General features: G+C 40.6%; 1 protein-coding gene across 1 annotated transcript in view; it reads left to right on the top strand.

The window, feature by feature from the left end:
- The window catches only part of LOC120513345 (katanin interacting protein), a 56,744-nt gene that overhangs the window by 14,568 nt on the left and 22,086 nt on the right, over nucleotides 1-20,090 (top strand). Inside the window, exons 9-16 of the mRNA XM_039732683.1 lie at nucleotides 769-932; nucleotides 1,971-2,083; nucleotides 2,493-2,607; nucleotides 2,995-3,201; nucleotides 7,133-7,273; nucleotides 12,019-12,907; nucleotides 17,150-17,878; nucleotides 18,650-18,858. Coding sequence (XP_039588617.1) covers nucleotides 769-932; nucleotides 1,971-2,083; nucleotides 2,493-2,607; nucleotides 2,995-3,201; nucleotides 7,133-7,273; nucleotides 12,019-12,907; nucleotides 17,150-17,878; nucleotides 18,650-18,858 — 2,567 coding nt within the window. The remainder of the gene's footprint in view (nucleotides 1-768; nucleotides 933-1,970; nucleotides 2,084-2,492; nucleotides 2,608-2,994; nucleotides 3,202-7,132; nucleotides 7,274-12,018; nucleotides 12,908-17,149; nucleotides 17,879-18,649; nucleotides 18,859-20,090) is intronic.

Here is a 20,090-nt window from a genome sequence, read left to right as displayed (position 1 = left end):
TCAGTCTGAACTTCTTGTCTTTCCAAGGTGGACTTCATGTTACTTGCACTGTGCTCTCCTCCCTGCAGCACTGAGAGCACTCTGGCACTTCAGTATTTTCCCTCACTCTAAGTGTCTCTACAACTTCAGTCTCTTCTCTTCCCTTGACTTTTAAAGCCCTCAGATATAACCACTGTGCTTCTCTTTTAGTCCAATCTCACATCATCTCTTGTTAAATTTGATTTCCTTTCTTTCAAACCTGTTTCTAGGCTGTGATGTTTCTGTTTCTCCATCAAGTTTGGGAAGATTGGGATTCGTGTGGGCATTGTGATGACTGCTTAAGTGATAAGGTCATTTATTTTGCCTTGTAAATAGCAACTCCTGACTCCCCTTGTTTTGCTAGAAGTCTCTGGGGATTCCTCCAAAACAGCTGAACACCCCAATTACAAATTCCTGCTGTGCTTAAATTATATGTACTTCTTTTCAATGGACTATTACAAGGCATTTCGACTAAATACCAGAACAAAGCAATCTAAAAGCATAAAAATTATGTTTCTCATTTGTTGGTTTCCCTTTTCTTACAATGCTGTTTTATCTGTTGCCTAAAGAAGATGTGACTTGAAATCTTGGCATGAAACCAAATTGGGGGAATTCAGCTTCATTTGGGATGGTTATAGATGCTTGCAAAGCCCTTTGGCAGTAACTGACTGGGAAGTTTCAGATGTTGGAATGTTCTGTACTTGTATGTCCTGAAAAAATGAGTATTTCTTCCCTTTTTTTTGGTCCCAGAGCCCTTAAGTCGACCAGAAACATCCCTTTCAGTAACCAGGAAGAGTGTGTGTGAGAAGGATCCTGACTTCTCTGTTTCAGCTGTTGTTCAAGCAGTGCAGATTGAGAATGAATTCTTGCAGGGAGATCTGCAAAGGCAAGCAGTTGCCACAAACCCCCAAAAGGTATGGCAAAAAAAAGTAGAGCTGTTTGTTCAACTAGCAAAACCCCCATGAATTACAATCTCTTACACATTAGGATTGTGTATGAATGAATGTCCCCTAAGTCTAAGAGTAATTTAATTTGTATTATTCTTCCAAAGGGTTGCTTCCTTTAATCTGCTTCCTCAGGATGGCATCCCACAGCTCCCTCTTGATTACAGGGATCACTGAGCACCTGATAGAGCAGCCATAGGATGTGTCTGTACAATCAGATGCACAGCTGCAGGCCCACTTGAGCCATTTTCATCCTGCAAGCTTCTGAAACAAGGCAAAGTGTGATTTCCATCCCAATAAATCCTGCCATCCTCCAGGACTCTTTACCATGGACACTGCCCCTGTTAGTGCATGCTCTGCTTTTGGAGAAGAGCTGTCCTGTACACTGCTAGATCTCACTGAGGATGAGCTGGGGAGGGGTTTCTGCCCCTGTTTGTGTTCATCTCTTACCTCCAGAAACCATGTTTAAAAATAATTAAAAACTCATAAGCAAGGAAGTCAAGAAAAGTCAACAAAAAAATTGAGTAGAGTCAGAGAAAAAGCACATAGCATTATAAGAATGCAGCACTTCTGTTTTCTCTTAGGTATCTTACTGATAGCTTTTTATTAAAAAAATAAATAATTATTTTATGCTAATAGAATTGAGGGGTTTGAGGATTTTAAAAGACTTGATGATTTTGGAGGAGAAAGTCTAGTAGACCTGTGCCAAAGCTTTGGCCAGCCCTGAATCCTACCAAATGTATACAGTGAGATTATTTATTTATTTATGACTCTGTGTGTGTGTATTTTCTAGTCCTCAGAGATTGCTTCTTTGTCTTCTTCCACACAGAAGATCAAGCTCCAAACTTAGCTCTTTCATTGTAAATCAAGACCAATTCCATTAAATATGCTTTGACTTCGTATAGAGTTACAGATGAGCTGGGCCCAAACTCTTGTTCCACAGATGCAGATTGATGCTGTGTGGTGGGAACAACCTGAATGGAACATGCTGACATTTTTCTTACTTAGGAGACATTTTCTGTTTCTTCTATTCTTTCTGCAAAGACTGAACCTCCAGAAAAACGCCAGACAAGGACTACAGTCACCAGAGCTGTGGAGAGATTCTGCCCTTTTGGGAGCAGGTATATATTTATATATATTTGCTTTAGGATCACTTCCTTTTTTAAGAGAGATTTTTTAGAATGCCACCAGTCCAATTACTACACCTGGTAATCTTCAGATGCTTGAGACACCATGCAAGTAGCAAATCAGGCAGTGCAGCCTTGGCCAGAACAGGATCTGCCAGCATCTCACTTTAGGGTCCTCAGATCACCTCTGCATTTTCTTCTCATACTGCCTCAGAACCAGCTGGAATTGAAGCCCAGATTTTTAACCAAACTCTGTGTATTCGAAGGTGGAATGCTGCAAATATTATTTTGTGTTTGGTACATTTTTCTGTGGGGTTCATCTTATCATCTCTTCACCTTTGCACCAACTGTTTCTTAAAAAGGCAGGAATTATGAGGAAATAACCCAGAATATGTTGTTTCAGACAAAAGAAGAGACTCCTGAAAGCCTTTGTGGAGCGTGGGAGCCATTCTGCCTGTGACAGTGACAGATCCCTGGCTGGTGGCAAAGCTGGAGTAAATTCCATGTGGAGAGAGAAGGTTTGTGCATATGTGCACCATAATTAATGCTTCCCAGTGTTACTAAAATAAAAGTACCTTGAATGAGCTGTATCCCTCAGTTCTGCCCTACATCAAGTAACAAACCTATGGCAGGGTGCACAAAGAGAATTTATCACTGTTCATCAGAATGGCAAAGGAATCAAACCAAGAATAGAGAGTTAGTTACCTTCTATTCAGGCTTTTTAAGAGTGTTGATGTGTGGCAGAATTGGTGTAACCCAAAATGATTGATCGAATGTCATCCAAATAGCCTTGACTTTGCAATCTTTTTGCTTCTGACCCATCAGTTTTTCAGTCTGAACAATCTTTTCTTTCACATTTTATTGGTTGGTCACTGCTATTTTTACCATATTTTATTTTGGTCTAGATGACAGCCACTATGGAAGTACATGATGCCATTTATGTGACCATGGAACTTCTTTCCAACTGGGGGAATCCAGCAAACGTGGGCCTGAGCCAGGTGGAATTCTTTGATTTGCACAACAAGAGGATCTTTGTGTCTCCTCATGATGTGGACATTCGAAATGCTGACAACCCAGGGGATTTGTGCTGCCTGGTCAATAACAACTTAAATGTAAGACAGCTTAGTGCTGGATGTTGAATTCTCTCATTATAATATTCCTATAATACTCTATCTCCAGGTTTTTTGTTCAGAAACATTTTGAACCTGACTGCATACCAACTATCTGATAATTTAAAAAACCCTACAAATATTGCTTCTTATTGACAAATGCAGCTCACCTGTTCAAGATGTTGCTATTCAGTTATAACTTTGTTTTAGAACTGAAGTAATCCTTGTGGTCTCAAGGTACAGGAGCTTCACTGCTATTTTTTTTTTCAGATTGATAATACAAATTGAAGTAAATTTATAAAGAAAATGTGCCTGTTTTCTCTTGTTCCCTTGTTATCTTTTTATCTGGGGAAGAATAATGGAAATATAAGACTGTGTAGGTAGTTTTGAAGAAGAGATTAAGCAAAATATATGGCAGGTAAAAGTCTTTCATGGCTCTTGTGTGAGATAGTAAGATGGGGAGATATGAGGTGCTCCCACACTAATGACAATGGGCAGAAGACAGTGACTGGTGTGAAAGAATTAGCAAATATCCACAGCCCTTCATACAGCCATAGTTTTATTTGTGCTTCACATTCACTCTGTGCCATCTTCCATGGGCCTTCAAAGCAAGGATTCTAGTAAAAAAATAGTATGATTTTAGTGGATGAGAATACTGAAGGACTTAGTCTATTAAAAACATAAATTACAGCTCGTTTCATGCTAATGGTGCTTTTCTGCTCTCAAGATAGATGAGATTTGAAAGAGGACAAATATGCAGTATTTTGAAATTTAGTTGAAACTCCTTATGGAATATTATTTCCAGACAAATATTCCTGAGCATCTTCCTTACTCTCTCCTGAAAACTGTAGTTGGGGTCTCATTAAACACCCATTCTCCTTTTTAGGCTGTGCTGGCTGGCAGGTGACACTCAGTAGTAGTAGTTGTAGTAGTGACTCTCAGACTCTCTAGATATTTATAAATTATGTAGTATTACATTCATTAAGCCATTATGAACCTGTTACTCTCAGTATTACTCATACATATATAGATCTCATTATTCTTAAGAAATGAGCTTTTATATTGCATTGATTAATATATTCCCTTGATTTGTGACTCTCCTCTCTTGAGGCTGCATCCAAGATGCAATCTGGGCAGGGAATATGCTCTTAGGCTGTGGGTATGGAGGGCCTGAGCTGCAGCTTCCTTCAGAAGGCAGAGCAGCACTTCCAGGTCGTGTACATTTCAGATCAGACAGGAAAGCTTCAGGGTGCATTAAAAACTCAATAAATTAATCAATCTCTAAGCAATGAACATCTTCAACAGAACAAAAACTTGAAATAAAAACTTATTGTGTGGAAAACTCATTTTACCATGGTTAAAACACTTCCATCTTTGATCATTTAGGTGTACTTTTGTCTTTGAGAATACTCTTATTGAAGATGAGGGATTTTATTTTATTAGTTTATTTATTACCCTTACAGACTTTTAAGAAGAGCACTTAAACTGCCTCCTTCCTTCTATTTTGTGATGTACTGTAAAAGAAAAAAAATGCCTGGCAGAATATCTGGTGCTCTCAACTTTTTAGATTAGATAATAGAGAAGGAATTCTTTACGGTGAGGATGGTGAGGCCCTGGCACAGAGTCCCCAGAGCAGCTGTGGCTGCCCCTGGATCCCTGGAAGTGTCCAAGTCCAACTTGGCTAGGTCTTGGATCAGCCTGGGACAGTGGAAGGTGTCCCTGCCATGGCAGGGGGTGGAACTGGATGGTTTTTAAGTTCCCTTTCAACCCAAACCATTCTGGGATTCTGTGATAATATTCAGTAAGTCATGGATTAGGTATTTTATTGAAATTGTTTTCCACAAAACTTTTTGATTCTTATATCCATACAGAGGTCTTTTAAACCTCAGGCTAACAAGGACAGGTAAATACCTGACAAAGGTGTTTCTTCCCCATGGGAGCCCTTAGACCTGTGTCATTCCTCTTCACAGTGCTTGAGGCTTCCTTTACTCTCCATCATTTACACCTTCAGTCCCACAAGAAGCAGTGCCAATCTCCCACAAAATCTCAAGACTAAAGGTTTCCACTCTCCCCTTTTTCCTTGGTCCAGTAAAAATATAATTCCTTCTCCTTAACATACCAGGCTCATCCTGATGGTTCAAAGAATTTTTGGGTTAGATTTTCAGCTCCTACACAATAACCCCAGGCTCAAGTGCCTCTTGTGAAGGCAAAGACATGACACTACTCTTTGGGATAAAACATGAGAGTCCTCCACAGTCTCTTGAGTTTTGGCATGGATCCTTTATGGTGCCTTGAATTTCTGGTGTCAGATCTTTGACACCCTCATGGGGACTGTAACACCTGTGAGGTTGTGTAAGCTCAGCTCTATCAGTTATTTCCACTGATGAACAAAATGATCTCCATGGCTGCCTCTCACTCAGGACACAACACTCAGCCTGGCTCTGATAAATCTCTGGTTTTTGGAACATTGTGTGCAGTTTTACAGAGAAGCCAGTGAGAAGCAGGAGCAGGTCATTTTGGTGCTGAATCAGGTACCTTCCTGTGAAGGCACATCTGGCTCTCACTACACACCAGATCCTATTGATTTCTGGAGAGTCAGCTCCTGCCTTGAGAGGTCTGCAGATGGATTGCTTATCAGGTCTTGTCTGCAGTTGGGACATTGTTTTTTAACCATTCTTGTTCAAACTATGGCTTCAAAAAACATGATGCAGCTTTGAAGTCGACCCTGGAGTTGGGTTAACCGTGATTTGAGGGCTGTCCTTCATTTCTTTGATGTCAAGAGGCTTCTTTCCTTTTAAATAGAAAGGCTAGAACCTGTCTGCCACCCTTATGGCTGCTGGTGCTCCAAAGTGGTGTTAAAGCAGAAACAGTCTCCCAAAGCTTTTTGAGAGGCTGGGGGCAGAGACCCATCAGAGTCTGGAGAGGTGGAGAGAGGACCATGTGAGAAGTGGATCTATTCATGCTGGCTCTGAACAGGCTGCAGGGTGCTGTCCTTATCATTGTTAGTCACACAGCTGAAGGATTCAGGAGGAAAGTTCTGTGGTTAACACCTTCAGGGAAAACTGAAACACTCACTTCAGAGAGAAAGGTGTGGAAAAAGATTGCCTGTTATCTTCTGTGTGTGTATCTGTATTGTGTGTCCCTGAGAACAGAAGGGGAACTAATTTATCAGCTGCTTTCAGATCACTGGTATATCATCTGCATGTGGGTAACACTGGACATCAAATGTATTAATATTTAACATTTTGATTCTGAAACTTCCTTCTTTCTGAGCTGCCACATATCCTTTTCTTGCATTCTGAACATGTAGAGGTAGCAGTCCTTAACAATCTCCAGAATTAGGCATTTCTTGATACTTTAAAATCTCTTGATTGCCAGTTGTATGTAAAATTCATGTTGGGAATTCTGTGATGTCTTAGAAAATTTCCAGTGTAGAGGCCAGTATAGCTCTGAGGAGCAGACTTATAAGTGAAGCTGATTATCTGCAAAACCTGATTAAAATAGAGGCAGGCAGTAAAGTAAAATTCTCTATGATTCCCCTCCTTAGAGGACGAAGCAGAAGCAGAGAAATTGTAAAATGATTGTAGAATGTCCATTGTGCTCAGGGATCCCCCCTAGTGCCAGCAAAGCTGATTAATTTGATAAAAATAAACTGGCCTTGCTCTGCCTGTGCTCTGAGCGTGCAGATGTCTCCCTGGGACAGCAGGCAGCTGACCTTTAGCTCATTGCCAGGTTGTTGGGAGCTGTCTGGCAGGCGGGAGAGTGGGATTTACTCTTGGGAAATGAGGCTGAGCTTCTGCTCTTTACGTAGCAGATTTTATGAAACCTTTACTTTTCTAATGGCTGCCTGTGCTGCTGGGGGGTGGGGAGTTAATTAAAACACCTGCTTCAGGAGAAGGAGCATTAGTGACAGTCTGCTTGTCTGTGTTTTTAGCTCCCCAAGGAAAGCTGCCTTTGGATGTGCCCTTTCCACCCACCCGTCCAACTTTACTTTGTTATCCGCAATCCCACCCGCTCACGTGACTTTGGTATATCCAAGATCAAGATTTGGAATTACAACACAACAACTCCCAGTGTAAGTAGTCTTTTCTCAACTCTGTATATTTGCTCTTGCCTTGCCTAGGGAAATTCAGTGTGATCTTCTTTCTAAAAGCATGAAATAAAAGTAGATACAATTTCCTGTAATAAAACAGGAGCTGTGAGGTGTCCCTGTCTGCTGTGAAATTTGCTTTTGTCTTAATTGGAAGTGCTAACAATGTAGTGATAATGTTTTCATGGGTACAATGAGCATTTGCTTTCAAAGCTATTAAAGATCACTAAAAGACCTAATAAAAGGCTTGCACGTCCTGTCATTAATCCTTTATTGTGGTGAGAAATAAAGATACAAAGGTAAGTCTATCTCAGTATTCAGGGCTTTCAGCTGTTTAATCACAATGTAAATAAATACGTGTTTAAATATGTGTTTTCTGGTGTCTATAAATATAAACAGGCTGACTGTTGCTCAGTTTGGGGTTTGTCACTTTAATGAGAATCATAAAATGGTTGGGTTGGAAGGACCTTAAAGATCATCCAGCTCCAGCCCCCCTCCCTGGGCAGGGACAATTAAAAAGCCCACTACTGTGTGCTCATAATAAAACCAGTAATCTACTGTTACAAGAGAGACATATCATGGCAGATGGCAGATGGTCTCTTGTCTGTGTGTTTGAATGTCACCATGAATATTATTCTTGTTTGTACACTGCAGTGTTAAGAAAAAAAATCTCAGGTACTGGATCAAAGAGGATTTGCTGTCCTGGATTATAAATAAGAAGCTTTATCCCTCTGGTTTTGCTCTCATCCATGTTCTTATATAAGCACATATGGTAATTTATACATACGGAAATGGCCGTGGAAGGGACAGCTTAAAACAAATTTGCTACAACATGATTTATATTTCTTTTCCTGGAATTTTAATAGCTTTTCTTACTAAAATGTGGCCTACAGGATGTTCCATCATCATTAGAGTGTGCAAAAGGGCTGCTGTTCTTGGAAGTAATGGTATGATTTGTTACCAAATCTACTGAATAGAATGCAGGATGTACACAGAAATGTTTGTCTGTGTTTCAAGGCTCTGCTTCTTTAATAACCTGCTATGAGGCAATGTGTAAATTCCATTGAGAGTATAATCCTATGGATTTTGGTGGAAATGCAGCAGTTTACCTGTGCTGAAGAAATGTCTCATTATCCTTAAGGTGAAAGAATAATACAAAGCAGTTCTGCCTTAGTCTGTAGTCATTAGGAAGTTTTGTCTAAGTATAAAACCCCAAAATACGATAAATGAGCAATTTTCTTGCTGCTAATGTAAATCCAGAGCCAGATTTCTGTGTGGATTTTGGGAATCGTTCTAACTGCCTTCTTTCCCTCAAAAACCACATAAGTGAGAGATGTCCATGTACTGCTTCCAAAAATAGGCCAAACATTAAGTCAGGCCGGTACTTTCTTATATTTGAATTTCAGAACTTGAGCCTGGAAGGAGACAAAATATGTCTGAACGAAGCTGTAAAAGTCAGATGACATCATTGTCATAGATTCCTTGATTCATTGAATTACAAGGAAGGTCTCAGAGAATGCTTCATCTTGCCTTTATTTGCTTCAGATGACACCTCCAAAAAAGGAGGTGATTTTTTTGTCTGCAGAAAGGGAACAAGTGTGTAAGGGCAGCCAGCTTTTTTCAAATTTATCTGCAACAGACAGACATTTTGTAACTACTTGATACAGCCTTTAAATTGCATGGTTAATGGTGCTATTAAAACTTTTTTCAAAGATCCAGTCTAATGTGTGTTGTATGTCTTCACACAACTGGGAATGGAATCAATACCTAAATGCATTAAGGTCTTAGGTGTTCTCCAGTTGAATAATTCTTCAGGTGGTTGCCTGTGTGTTCCTTCTGTGCCCATGTTCCTGTCCATTCTCTTGGGGTTTTTTTTCAGTGCTGGATGTGCCTGTAAGGATGCAGCAGCTTTCTTCCAGCACAATCAGTTTTGTAGAAGCATTTTCTTTGGTTTTTGACTTCTTTTCTACTGCTTCTTTTTCACACTTTTCTGAAAAGTCAGGTAGAAGCAATTTCTGGTCCTCTGTCCAGGAGGAATTCTCAGAAAAGTGCCTCTGGTTTTAGGCTCTGTCCTTTGTGCACAAATATCACAGAAATGGCCAGAAATACCACCCCTATTTTCTCCTTGGGAGGCACTATCCCAGCAGACACCCTGCGAGGGTGAGGGTGCAAGCTGGGAAGGAACATCAAAAGGAACCAGAATTATTTTCACAAAATCTTTTTTCTTTCTGCCAGTGCTCATACCTACTTGCTTGTTCTGAGACATTGTGCCCTTTTAATTACTCTTCCAGGAAGGAAAAGCCCTGCCTTGGATGAAGTATTGAGTGTTTGTTTACAGGGTGGGATTACTCCTGAGGAAGGGATTTTTCCAGCCTCCTCACGCTTGAGGAGAGCTGACAGTGGTACTGGGGAAGCTAAACTGTCAATCTTTTCCACCAGAACAGATCACTAAGCAACTGGAAACTCAGAAGAGGGGTGGGAGGGAATGAAAAAGAGCAGTTCTTAGTCTTGTGCCTGCATATGTTTGTTCTTGGAGTCTCTTGGGATCTGTTCAGATTTTTCCTCCCTGAGGCTCAGTCTGCTCAGGGTTTTGGTGCAGATTTTCATTAGCTCTTCTGAGCTGTCAGCTCTTGGAATGCCTGCCCCAGTCCAGTCTGTCTCTGTTATCCTAGAAATACCTGGCTGCTTCATCTGGATACACTTCAGACCTTTTCTGCTTCCTAAAATACCTATCCCAGACATTCCAAAGCATCAGAGAACAGTCTCCCACTGACTGGAAAAGCGTTTTTGAAGTGAGTGACCCCTTTTTGGGCTTGACTGTCCCTTTTTCAGGGAGAATGAGCTCCACTTTTGATTTTGTAGTGCTTTCTCTGCCTTCCTGACCTCCTCTGCTGCTGGTGAGTGCAGTGGGATTCATTTCAAAACATGCTGTTCTAAAGAAGTTGCTGATTTTAATTTAAAAATATGACATTGACAAATATTTTTAAAATGTGCGTCTGTATTTTTGTGGTCCCTTTCAGTTTATACCTATTTCCAGGTAAAAATGCAGAACTAAGGGCTGGGTATTCCTAACAGCAGTAGAGCTGGAATGTTATGGAGAAATGTTCCAGTTAGCCCAAATTTAACTGTGAATATTCAATATCTCTAGCATTTAAGGAGGACATTGGCAGTTGAGACATATAAAAAAATTTTTAAAAAGCATCATTGGGACATCCTGATAGTCTTTCTCTTCCCCATCATAATTCCAGGCAAAGCCATGCATGTAGTTTTCAACAGATGTAATTATTGAAATCTTCTGATCCCCAGTTAGATCAAGACAGCAGTGTCCTCATTCAAGGGGAAAAAATATCCTGTTTTATGGCTGACTGCACCAGCACAGAAATACAGCACTTTATGATCCTACAGGAGTTCCACAGGCAGCCAGGCCATAATGGCCAATTAAACTGGTTTTACAGCTGCTCACTGGGAACTCAGTGAAGGTTATCTTTTTCCTGTCAGGAATTCCTGTACCTACTCCTCTCCCTCACCCTCACCTGTAGAGTCATGCCTGCATCTTCTGCTTTTCCTCTGGGTACGTCCATATTGCAGTTTTTGGCCTCAGAGATGTTATTATTGGGAAAGCAACAGGATGGAAGCTCTGAAAAATCTGTAAGGCTTAAACAGTGTGTTCAGGAGTGAAGAACCAGAGACTTTCCTGCTTGGAAGGGAAGGAGTGATTGGTTTAGTCTGGGAGCAGAGGAAAATGAAAATCAGTATTCGAGGAGAACTGACAGGCTGGAAATGAGCAAGAGGGATGAAACTGAAACTTCTTACTTTCACAAAAAGCTTCTTAGTTTTCACAAAAAAAAAAGAAGGAAAGAACAGAGAGTCTCTGAAAGACTCCATGAGATGGACAAGTTAGAGAACAGAATGGAGATGGATTGTGTTTCATCTGTATTTTCTTTGAAGATAATGGTATTTTTGTCAAGAGGGAGAAAAGGTTATATTGAAATGGTGAGGAGAATAGAAAGAACATTAGTTCTAACTTCAATGGAATGAAAAAAAAATCATGTATTGGTGAGTGCCACAGAGAAGGAGAACATAGAGATAAAGTTGTGAGTGGCAGAATTGTGTCTGAGATGAAGGCCTGCTGTTTAAAAGGCTAGTTAAGTGTTAGAATAGGCTATCAAGGCAGATTAGTTGAAAACTGTTAAAACCAGATTTCCTCACAATGGTGTAGGTTATTTTACATTCTTCAGTGAAAAAGATGGACTGGATGATTTTTTTTTTTCTCGCTGTACTTTCTAGCTCTGCATTTCTGTAACTCTGTAACTCTTTTTAACTCTGGTGGCTTTGATCTGGGTGGTTGTTCACTGTGGAACATGTTATGAAAGTGGTGAATCTTAGGGATGAAAAGCAAAATGTGCCTCTGGAATTTATATCCTGATCAAATATAATTGTACTTAATCTAGGCTTTTTCCCTCAAGCTTTTCTAAGTATTCAAACCTTGTCAGACAAAGTGATAGCAGTGTCTAGCAGGGTTTTCTGTCCTTTAAAAAAATCTTATCTATTACACAGTGTTTCTTAGTCATTTCAGCTTTAGATTAAAAAGCAGTCAAAAGCATGTACTGACACAGGGTTTAATTGTTTTCATCTGTCTGTTGATTAAGTGCTCAAATGTCAGAGTCTCAGAGCTGTGATATCTAATGCTTGAAAGCTTGACTGAAATCTTCACACCTTTATTTTTGTAGGACCTTGATGTTGGAGCAAAGAAGGTGAAGCTGTATGTTGATGAGAACCTTGTATTTGATGGCGAATTAGAGAGAGGCTCTGGAGATCTCCTTGCTGACCAGAGCACCACAATTGACCTTACAGATCACAAGCAAGATAGCTCAGCCTCTCCCTCAGCTGAGAGGAAAGAAGGAAATGCACCTGCAGGTCCAGACAAGACAACAGACCTACATTTTAAATGCCCAGAACCAAACAGTGCTTCACTAAACTGGACAGCTCTGCCAGAAGAAAATCTTCTTGAGCCTAAGATGAACTCAATCAGCTTTACAAAGAAAAATTTTTCTCAGTTAGAGGATGATCTAAAAGTGTTCCCATCTCAAGTTTGTATAAAAGATGCCAAAGAGGAGGCAGCAGCAGTTCCAGAGCACGTTCAGTCTGATGATGAGCTTTGTTTGAGTGAGCAAATGGAAAGGTTAACAGGAAGAAAACTGACTGATTCTGCAGGTGCAATTCCTTCTTGGTTGCAGTCATCTTCCCAGGTAACACGGAGTAATCAGGTCTCTCCCAGTAGGCAGAAGCCTCCTTGGCTTGCTCCAGAACAGAATTTCAGCTCCAGATTTCAAACACAGCCAGATGAAATCATGAAAAACTTCTCAGATCTGATTAATGAGGATGTCAAATGTCAGAGGCATGAACTGGGAGGATCCAATAGTAGAAATGCAACTGGAGATGGGAGATCACAAACGCTGACCAGAAAGGATGCTGATGTGGACTTGGATATTTTTGACTCCCTTTCTAACAAAAACTGCAGTTTGCAGTACCCTGTGAGTGGAAGGAGAAGTGTCATGTGTGGTAAAAAGCTGGGATTAAACACTACCAATCTTGGAGAAGATGATTCTGCTCCCAAAGGTAAGAGGTCACAATAGCAACCTTAGTCCAAGTGCTGATGTGTTCTCCATTTTGCAGAGGCACAAACTCATTTTAGGTGGAAGAGACTTCTGGAGATTCCTGGGAGTTTAGACAGGGCATATTAGTTTGGCTATTTGTGATATTTTCCTCATGAGAATACTCAGTCTGTCTCCTGGTCCTACACCTGATATGAAACACTCTTCAGAAAAATTTACATTCTGATTTAGGGACTTTTAATTTATTTGGAGCAGCTGGAAGATGAAATTTCAGTAAATTAGATTCTAAAAATTGACAGTCCTGTAGACAGCAAATGTTTGCTAATATCAATTAAAATCTGCAGAGAGATAAAGAAGATTACATCCCAAATTTGCAGAGTTTATTTGTGTAGTAGCTTTGTGTCTTTCTTGGTGAGAATAGATGCTCAATAAATTTATTCAGAGTGAATGGAAAATTACCCTTATTTTTCTTCTCTGCTCATAATTTTACAAACATCTCCCTCAGACATCTTGCTTACTTATGAAGAGTTTTCTGATATATTTAGCTGTTGTCTGCTCTGTGCTGTTGATTATCCTTGTCCTCCTTCCCCAGATCTCCTGTTGGAGGTGGATGCAGCTTTGTGCAGTTGTGTTCTGCCTCTGGCAGGATCCAGCAGTGTGTCCCCAGGGAACAGCAGGAGAACTGTGCAACTTCCCAAGTTCCCCTTTATCCCAACATCTGGCAATCCATGGCTAGGAAATTTTCAGGGCATGAGATAATATTTTTGTCTTTAACAAATCTAAATAACAGAAATTACCCACAAGTTCTACTTTGGCTCTCTTTCACCAACTTGCCATTGCTTGGGATATATGTTTGTCTTCCTTTTTCAGTTTCAAGCCATGTCACTCTGACTTCTGGGTTTTGGACCCTTCATGCCCCCTCCTTGGCATTCTGTAATCCTCCAGCATTCAGTATCTTGTCTCAAATGAAGAGTTAATACAACAAGGACAACAAGACCCAGAGAACTGGAATAAGATGTTACAAAAATACAAATTGAAATTTTGGGAGTAATTGAACATCAGAACAATTCACATGAAAATGTATCTTGCTGTATATTGAATTTGGATGTTTACATGCAAGTAAGGGTGACAAGGGACAGCAAATTCACATAAATAAAGGAGTGCCAGTTCAAATTCTACAGCAGGTACTGCAGGGTTTTTTTAGACAAAGATGAGGAAAATGGATCTTTCTAAACTTAGAATGTCTGAATTTTTCCTTGTCTGACCCTCTGTGGAGAAAACAGCAATTTCATCAGTGTAGCTGAAGTTACACCTCAAAGAAAAGAAGAACAGGGAAGTTTGGAACAAGGCCACCTGCCCTTCACCCACCCCACTCCCTGCAGCCCATTTATGGTTCACACATTTCACAGTATCTGTTACATGAAAACCTTCATGTTGTGAGAACTGTAAATAAATCCCACCTTGGGAAGTTCTGTTCAGTTGTGAAAATGGAGATAAATTAGGAATTTCTACAAGATGAGGGTTATAATTTTTCAATGTAAATTTTCTCTGATTTTGCTCAGAACAGGTTGTCCTGTGGTGCTTAAAGCTCCTGATGTGTTCTAGTGCTTGGGAAACTGCAGCCACCCAGCAGCTTTTGTTCTCTCTGCTGTGTGTGCAGGGTAAAGCCATCTTCAGTGGAGCTGAGAGAGCTTTAACAACAGGAAAAGCTTTTAAATGTTTCCCTGAGAGTGCTGGATTTTAATTGGCCTGGGGCTGGGAGAAGGGCAGTGGAGGGTGGGACAAAGGGAAGGCTCAGAGGCTCCTGTGGATGTCACAGCATGGCTTTGGTCACTAAATGCTTCACAAGAACAACAGGAATTAGGAACAGCACGTACAGGCTTGGCTCGAGTTAATGTTGCTATAAAAACATCAATTTTTCTTTGATAACCAGTTTAATGTGCGAAGGAAATGGTGGGAGCACGCTGATAAAATTTGCAAATAACATATAATTTGGTTTATTATGAGTTAAGGAGATTGAAGAACTGCACAGAACGATGAACTTGAGGACTGGAGCAATGGAATGCAATTCAGTAGAATGCTTGCAGGCTCATCTGGGGACTAATAACCAAAAATTAAGTTGTAAGTTGAGTAATCATCAATTGCAAATGACCGAGGAAGAGAAGACTCATGGTTGAGTAGCTGATGGCAGATTGAGTGAAATGCTGGTGTGAGCAGTGATTGGAGCAGTGCACTCCCAGGATGGATCAGCAGAGGCATTTTGGGTACTTGGGAAACCTCAATATCTCAGCACTGGCACTTGTGAGACCTCGCCTGGAAAACTGCAGCTCTGATCATCCATTTTCAGGAAAGCTGATTACCAAGTGGAACAGATACAGAGGAGAGCTTTTAGAATGATTTGGGAAATGAAGCATGTGATTGCAGCATGGAAATATGATTGCTGTTTATAACTGCAGGGAGTAAAAAAAGAGATTAACACAACAGAGGGAGAAGAAAGGTGGTTTTTTCTATGTAGCCTTGCCCCAAAATGTAGTTTTCTAAAGTTTTGAGAGGAATTGTGTGTGGTGTGTATCACCATCAGAAGCTGAATTGGTGGTTCAAGACACTCCTGAACCCACAGAGGAGTTGGATGTTTGAGGTGTCAATAATAAATAATGCATTTTAGATTCTTAAAAAGCCACACCCTGTAAGCCTTCAGCCATTGGTGTCTGCTTTTGGGCAACTTCTGCTTTCCTTTCAGAGCTCCACTTCTCCTGGTACCACTCCTTAAAGTACCTCAAAACCTTTTAAACTCCCCATGCACTGCCCTAGAGGGAGGCTTCAGAATTGTAACCTCTGGACTGTTGGAAGTATTTCATGTTCCAAAAGGGAAAACCCCTCCCAAACTAGGAGAGTCAGTGGATGTTAAATACTCCTCTGTACTCTGCTCATCCCAAAATTTTCAAGCTTTGACATTTTCAAGGGGTAAATATTTGTACAGTGCCTTTTCCAGGTGAATTGTGAGGCTCTGGGATGTATTGGGGCATCAGCCACCTCTTTAGTATCTGTACTGGTAGTGGTGTGAGCAAGAAAGTGACTTAAAATTGTCTGATATTCTCTGAAATATGAACCTTCCCTTCATGTCTGCATTTTCCTTGTGGTGTAAGGAGGAGTGCCAGGTTGGTCTCCAGCCTTTCATTCTGGAAGACAACCCTTTTCCAGGTAGTTTCCCATCAGCTTTAAAATTCTTAATTTTATCTCACGTGTCCCCACTGTAAATGACTATTTGCCATGCATAGGTTAGGAACATTGCCTCTTTCCAGTATTTCCAAAAACACAGTTAAAAGTTAATCTTGAGCAGTCTTTTGGGAAAATTTTGTTTTGCATTTCACAGCAATTGGCATATATTCTTGATAACCATTTGTTTTAGTATCCACCCAAGGACAGTGTACAGAAGTAAAATCTGGCCCACGGGCCTGTAATTGTTCAGTACTCCACTTCCTTTTCTTCATTTATTTGAAGAAAATACATGAGTGACTGTTTTATTGAAAATCTTGGTTATTATCTGTTCTTAATTGTTTTGAGATGGAAATGAAGCAGTTCCCCAGTGCAGCCACAAGAAGATGCTTTGCTCCCACTGGGCCCCTCTGATTTGTTGCCCTGCCATTGCTGCATTCCCATTGGATATCTTGTCATTATCCTCTTTCTACATCTCACACGTGCTGAAAAATAGGAAAAATATTTGGACATAACCAGCCTAGAATGCAATGCTCACCTCATCCTCCCTGCTTGCTGAACCTACTCCTTTTCTCACCACTTTTCTTTATACACCTGTGGTTCATTTTGAGAGGAAGAAGCAGCTTTTCTCTATAGTGCCTTACATTAACCAGTTCAGCCATTTCCAGCTGTATGAAAGACCTGCAGAAATGCAGAGGGCTGTTTTAAACTCCTGTAACAGTCACACAATAAGTATCACTGAGCAAAAATCTCATTTTTTTTAAGGGCTGAGGCAAGAATTCACAGCCTCAAGTTAGTTGCAGTTTGTACCATGGCAGGAGTTCTGCTCCTCCATAGGTAAAAGTGATTTTGTTCATTGTGTCTGAGTGGGGAAGGGAAACTGGGACACGTGGCCTTTGTGAAAGGCCAAATAAAAGTGCTGCTGTCAGAGAATTTCCCCGTGAGGGACATGACATCATTCTGCAGAGTCAGTGTTGGAGTGGTTTGCTCTCTGTTTGTACATTAAATGCCTTTGTAATGTTGTTTTCAGATGAAGACTTTCCCATCAAGGACGTAGCAACCTCTAGAATGAAGTGGTGCAGTGAGCAAGAGCACACTCTGCAGGAGTCCTGGAACTCCTTGGTGAAATTTAATTATTCCCACCGTGGTCGGATCTCGAACATGGATTTTCAAGGGGACATTTTTGATGAGTTTCTCCATCAACAGAAAATCAACCGGCCTGGAGAATATCAGAGAAAAGAGGGACTACAAACACTACCAAAGAAGCAAGAGGAAGAAAATTCTGTGGAGATACAGGATGGAAGTGATTTTAAAATCCCTGTCTTACCTTATGGGCAGCACTTGGTGATTGACATCCGAACAACGTGGGGAGACAGACATTATGTTGGTCTTAATGGAATTGAAATTTTCAGTTCTAAAGGAGAGCCTGTTCAGATTGCAAAAATAACAGCTGAACCCCCTGACATAAATATTTTACCAGCTTATGGAAATGATCCCAGGATAGTAACCAACCTGATAGATGGGGTGAATCGGACCCAGGATGATATGCACCTCTGGCTGGCACCATTCACCCCTGGAAAACCTCACTTTGTCTTTATTGACTTTGTGAATTCCTGTCAGGTGGCCATGATTAGGATCTGGAATTACAATAAATCCCGGATCCACTCCTTCCGAGGTGTCAAAGACATCATCATGGTGCTGGATGAGCAGTGCATCTTTAAAGGAGAGATTGCCAAAGCCTCAGGAACCTTGTCTGGAGGTAGGCTATCATTTCTGATTTTCCTTGTGGAAACAGCGGTACAATACAAACAAAATACATTTAGCTTGTTTGTTATCATTTTCCACTTCAAAGCAAGCTGGCACTTTGTCTGGTGTTTAATTTAAAAACATAATGCAAAGCCCATTAATGCATTCTTCATTGATACTGGGGATTTTAGCAGCATACAAAGCTAATCTCCATTTTTAACTATATCTTAGCAACCAGTCTGTGTTTCAATCCCATCAGATAGGCACTAGAAATTTCAAAGTTGTAGCTTTTTGCTTGTTTTCACTTACATGGTCTTTGGAAAAGGTGATTGGGAAGCTTTTTTTCCCATTTTCTTTTCTATGTATCTAAAATCTGGCTGAATTCTCTAGTGATTTCTCTAAGTTTCTATTGAATTTCCATTAGGGAAATGGAATTTCTATTGAAATGAATGACCATTAGAGAAATTGTCCAGAGAGTTTCTGGATCACCCAAAAGCTTCAGGAGCAGTTCCTGGTCCTTTCACAAGAGTTTCCAGCAGGGTGTTAGAGAATCCATTAGAGGAATCAAAATTATCTAATTTTCCATCTGAATTCTCTAATTTTCCATTGTGCAGTATAAGTTTGAGAGTGAAACACTAATTATAGCCAGTCAGTATCAACTGGCCACGTATTATCTTTAAACACTGCTGCAAATTAAATGCAAAGAAGGACCAAAAATAATTTTTCTCATTCTTTATATTCTTTTTGCATTATTTCTCCATTTAATTCTGTGTGTTGCCTTCAGCTCCAGAGCACTTTGGGGATACCATATTGTTCACTACTGATGATGATATTCTTGAAGCCATTTACTACTATGATGAGACATATGATGGAGAAATGGGAGATTCCAGCTCCCTGAGATATGAGGAAGAGCTGAAGAGGCCAACAACTGCAGACAGGGAGGGAGATGAGAGACCTTTTACACAAGCAGGGTTGAGAACAGAGAATCAACAGGTGGGGGCTTCTATGTTTAAAATTCTGTAAATGTCTGTTTGAAATATGGAAGTAATAGACACATTTCCAGGCTGGAATAAAACTGCAGAAAAACTAACACAATTATTGCTATTTTAAAGACATTTTTCACCAGATCAATAATTTATGCTATTTTTTTTAAGCCCTAAAGGTCCTCCAAGTTGTGGTTTCCCTGATTAATTAATAAGCCTACTTCTTTACTTACTTGGACAGAGACTAGGGGGAGTTCTTTATGGTTTGGGTACTCCTGAAGGTTTCTGCACTTTCAGTGATTTTTCCCACACATCTACTCCTGTATGCTACTCCTGAGTAGCTGTGCTTCCTGGCACTCCAAAACAAAGTTTTTTCCATATTTTCTATATTGTTGGTTTCCTCCTCCACAAATGAAGGATGTTAAACGAGAAGTGTCTCTTCCTCTCAACCCTCCCCTTATTTTTCCTCTTTTTCTTTTTTTTTTTTTTTGGACTAGCATCATCACAGGTTTAGGTGCATTTTGCATTATAAAAATACCTGTTTTCTAGTCCATGCAGAAGGTATTTCACTCCTTGGAGGAAGGCTGTATTTCCAAGCACTTGAGCTCCTGCCTTATGCCATTCCAGCCCAGCAGTCCAGTGTCTGAGCAAAGATCCCCCAGGATTTTCTCAGGATGGTGTGTGGCGGTCTTTGACCTGTTTTTCTTCAAATTTTCTACTTTTTCAGAATCTCCCTGAGCACCCTCTGTTGCATCAGTGAGCTTGTCTTTTTCTAGGGTTCACACTTTTACTTGGGAGTCTGTCAGGAGATCCAAAGCTGAATCAATCCAAATTCCAGCTGCTCCAGCCAAGATCTGCCCAGGGATGTATGGTTCCTAATGAGCCTCGTGTGGTTGTCAAACCTTCCCTTCTGTCTTGTCCTGTTTTTCTTGTGGCTCAAGACAAGACAAAAGGAGATCCAGTGGTGCTGGAATTTGATTTCACTGTTAAGACCAGAGTCAGTGGCTTTAATCCTCGGACTTCTGCAGGAATTTTGATCCCATCTTTGCTTGCAGTAGCTGAAATTGCTCAGAACCTTGCACAGTGCACGGTTTCATGAAGACAAACTGAAGGTGACCTTCCCTTTCCTGATCACCTGTTTATTGTGAGCATTCACCAGGACCTCTCCCATGGCAGAAGCTTGGCCCTGGACTGCCAGGCCCTTGCTCAGACACAGGCCCTGCCTTTCATTTTGCTGTTCAG

Source organism: Passer montanus, unplaced genomic scaffold, assembly GCF_014805655.1.
Source record: "Passer montanus isolate IOZ18808 unplaced genomic scaffold, ASM1480565v1 scaffold8, whole genome shotgun sequence".
NCBI classification, from domain to species: domain Eukaryota; kingdom Metazoa; phylum Chordata; class Aves; order Passeriformes; family Passeridae; genus Passer; species Passer montanus.
This window is presented reverse-complemented; position numbering and strand designations above follow the sequence as displayed.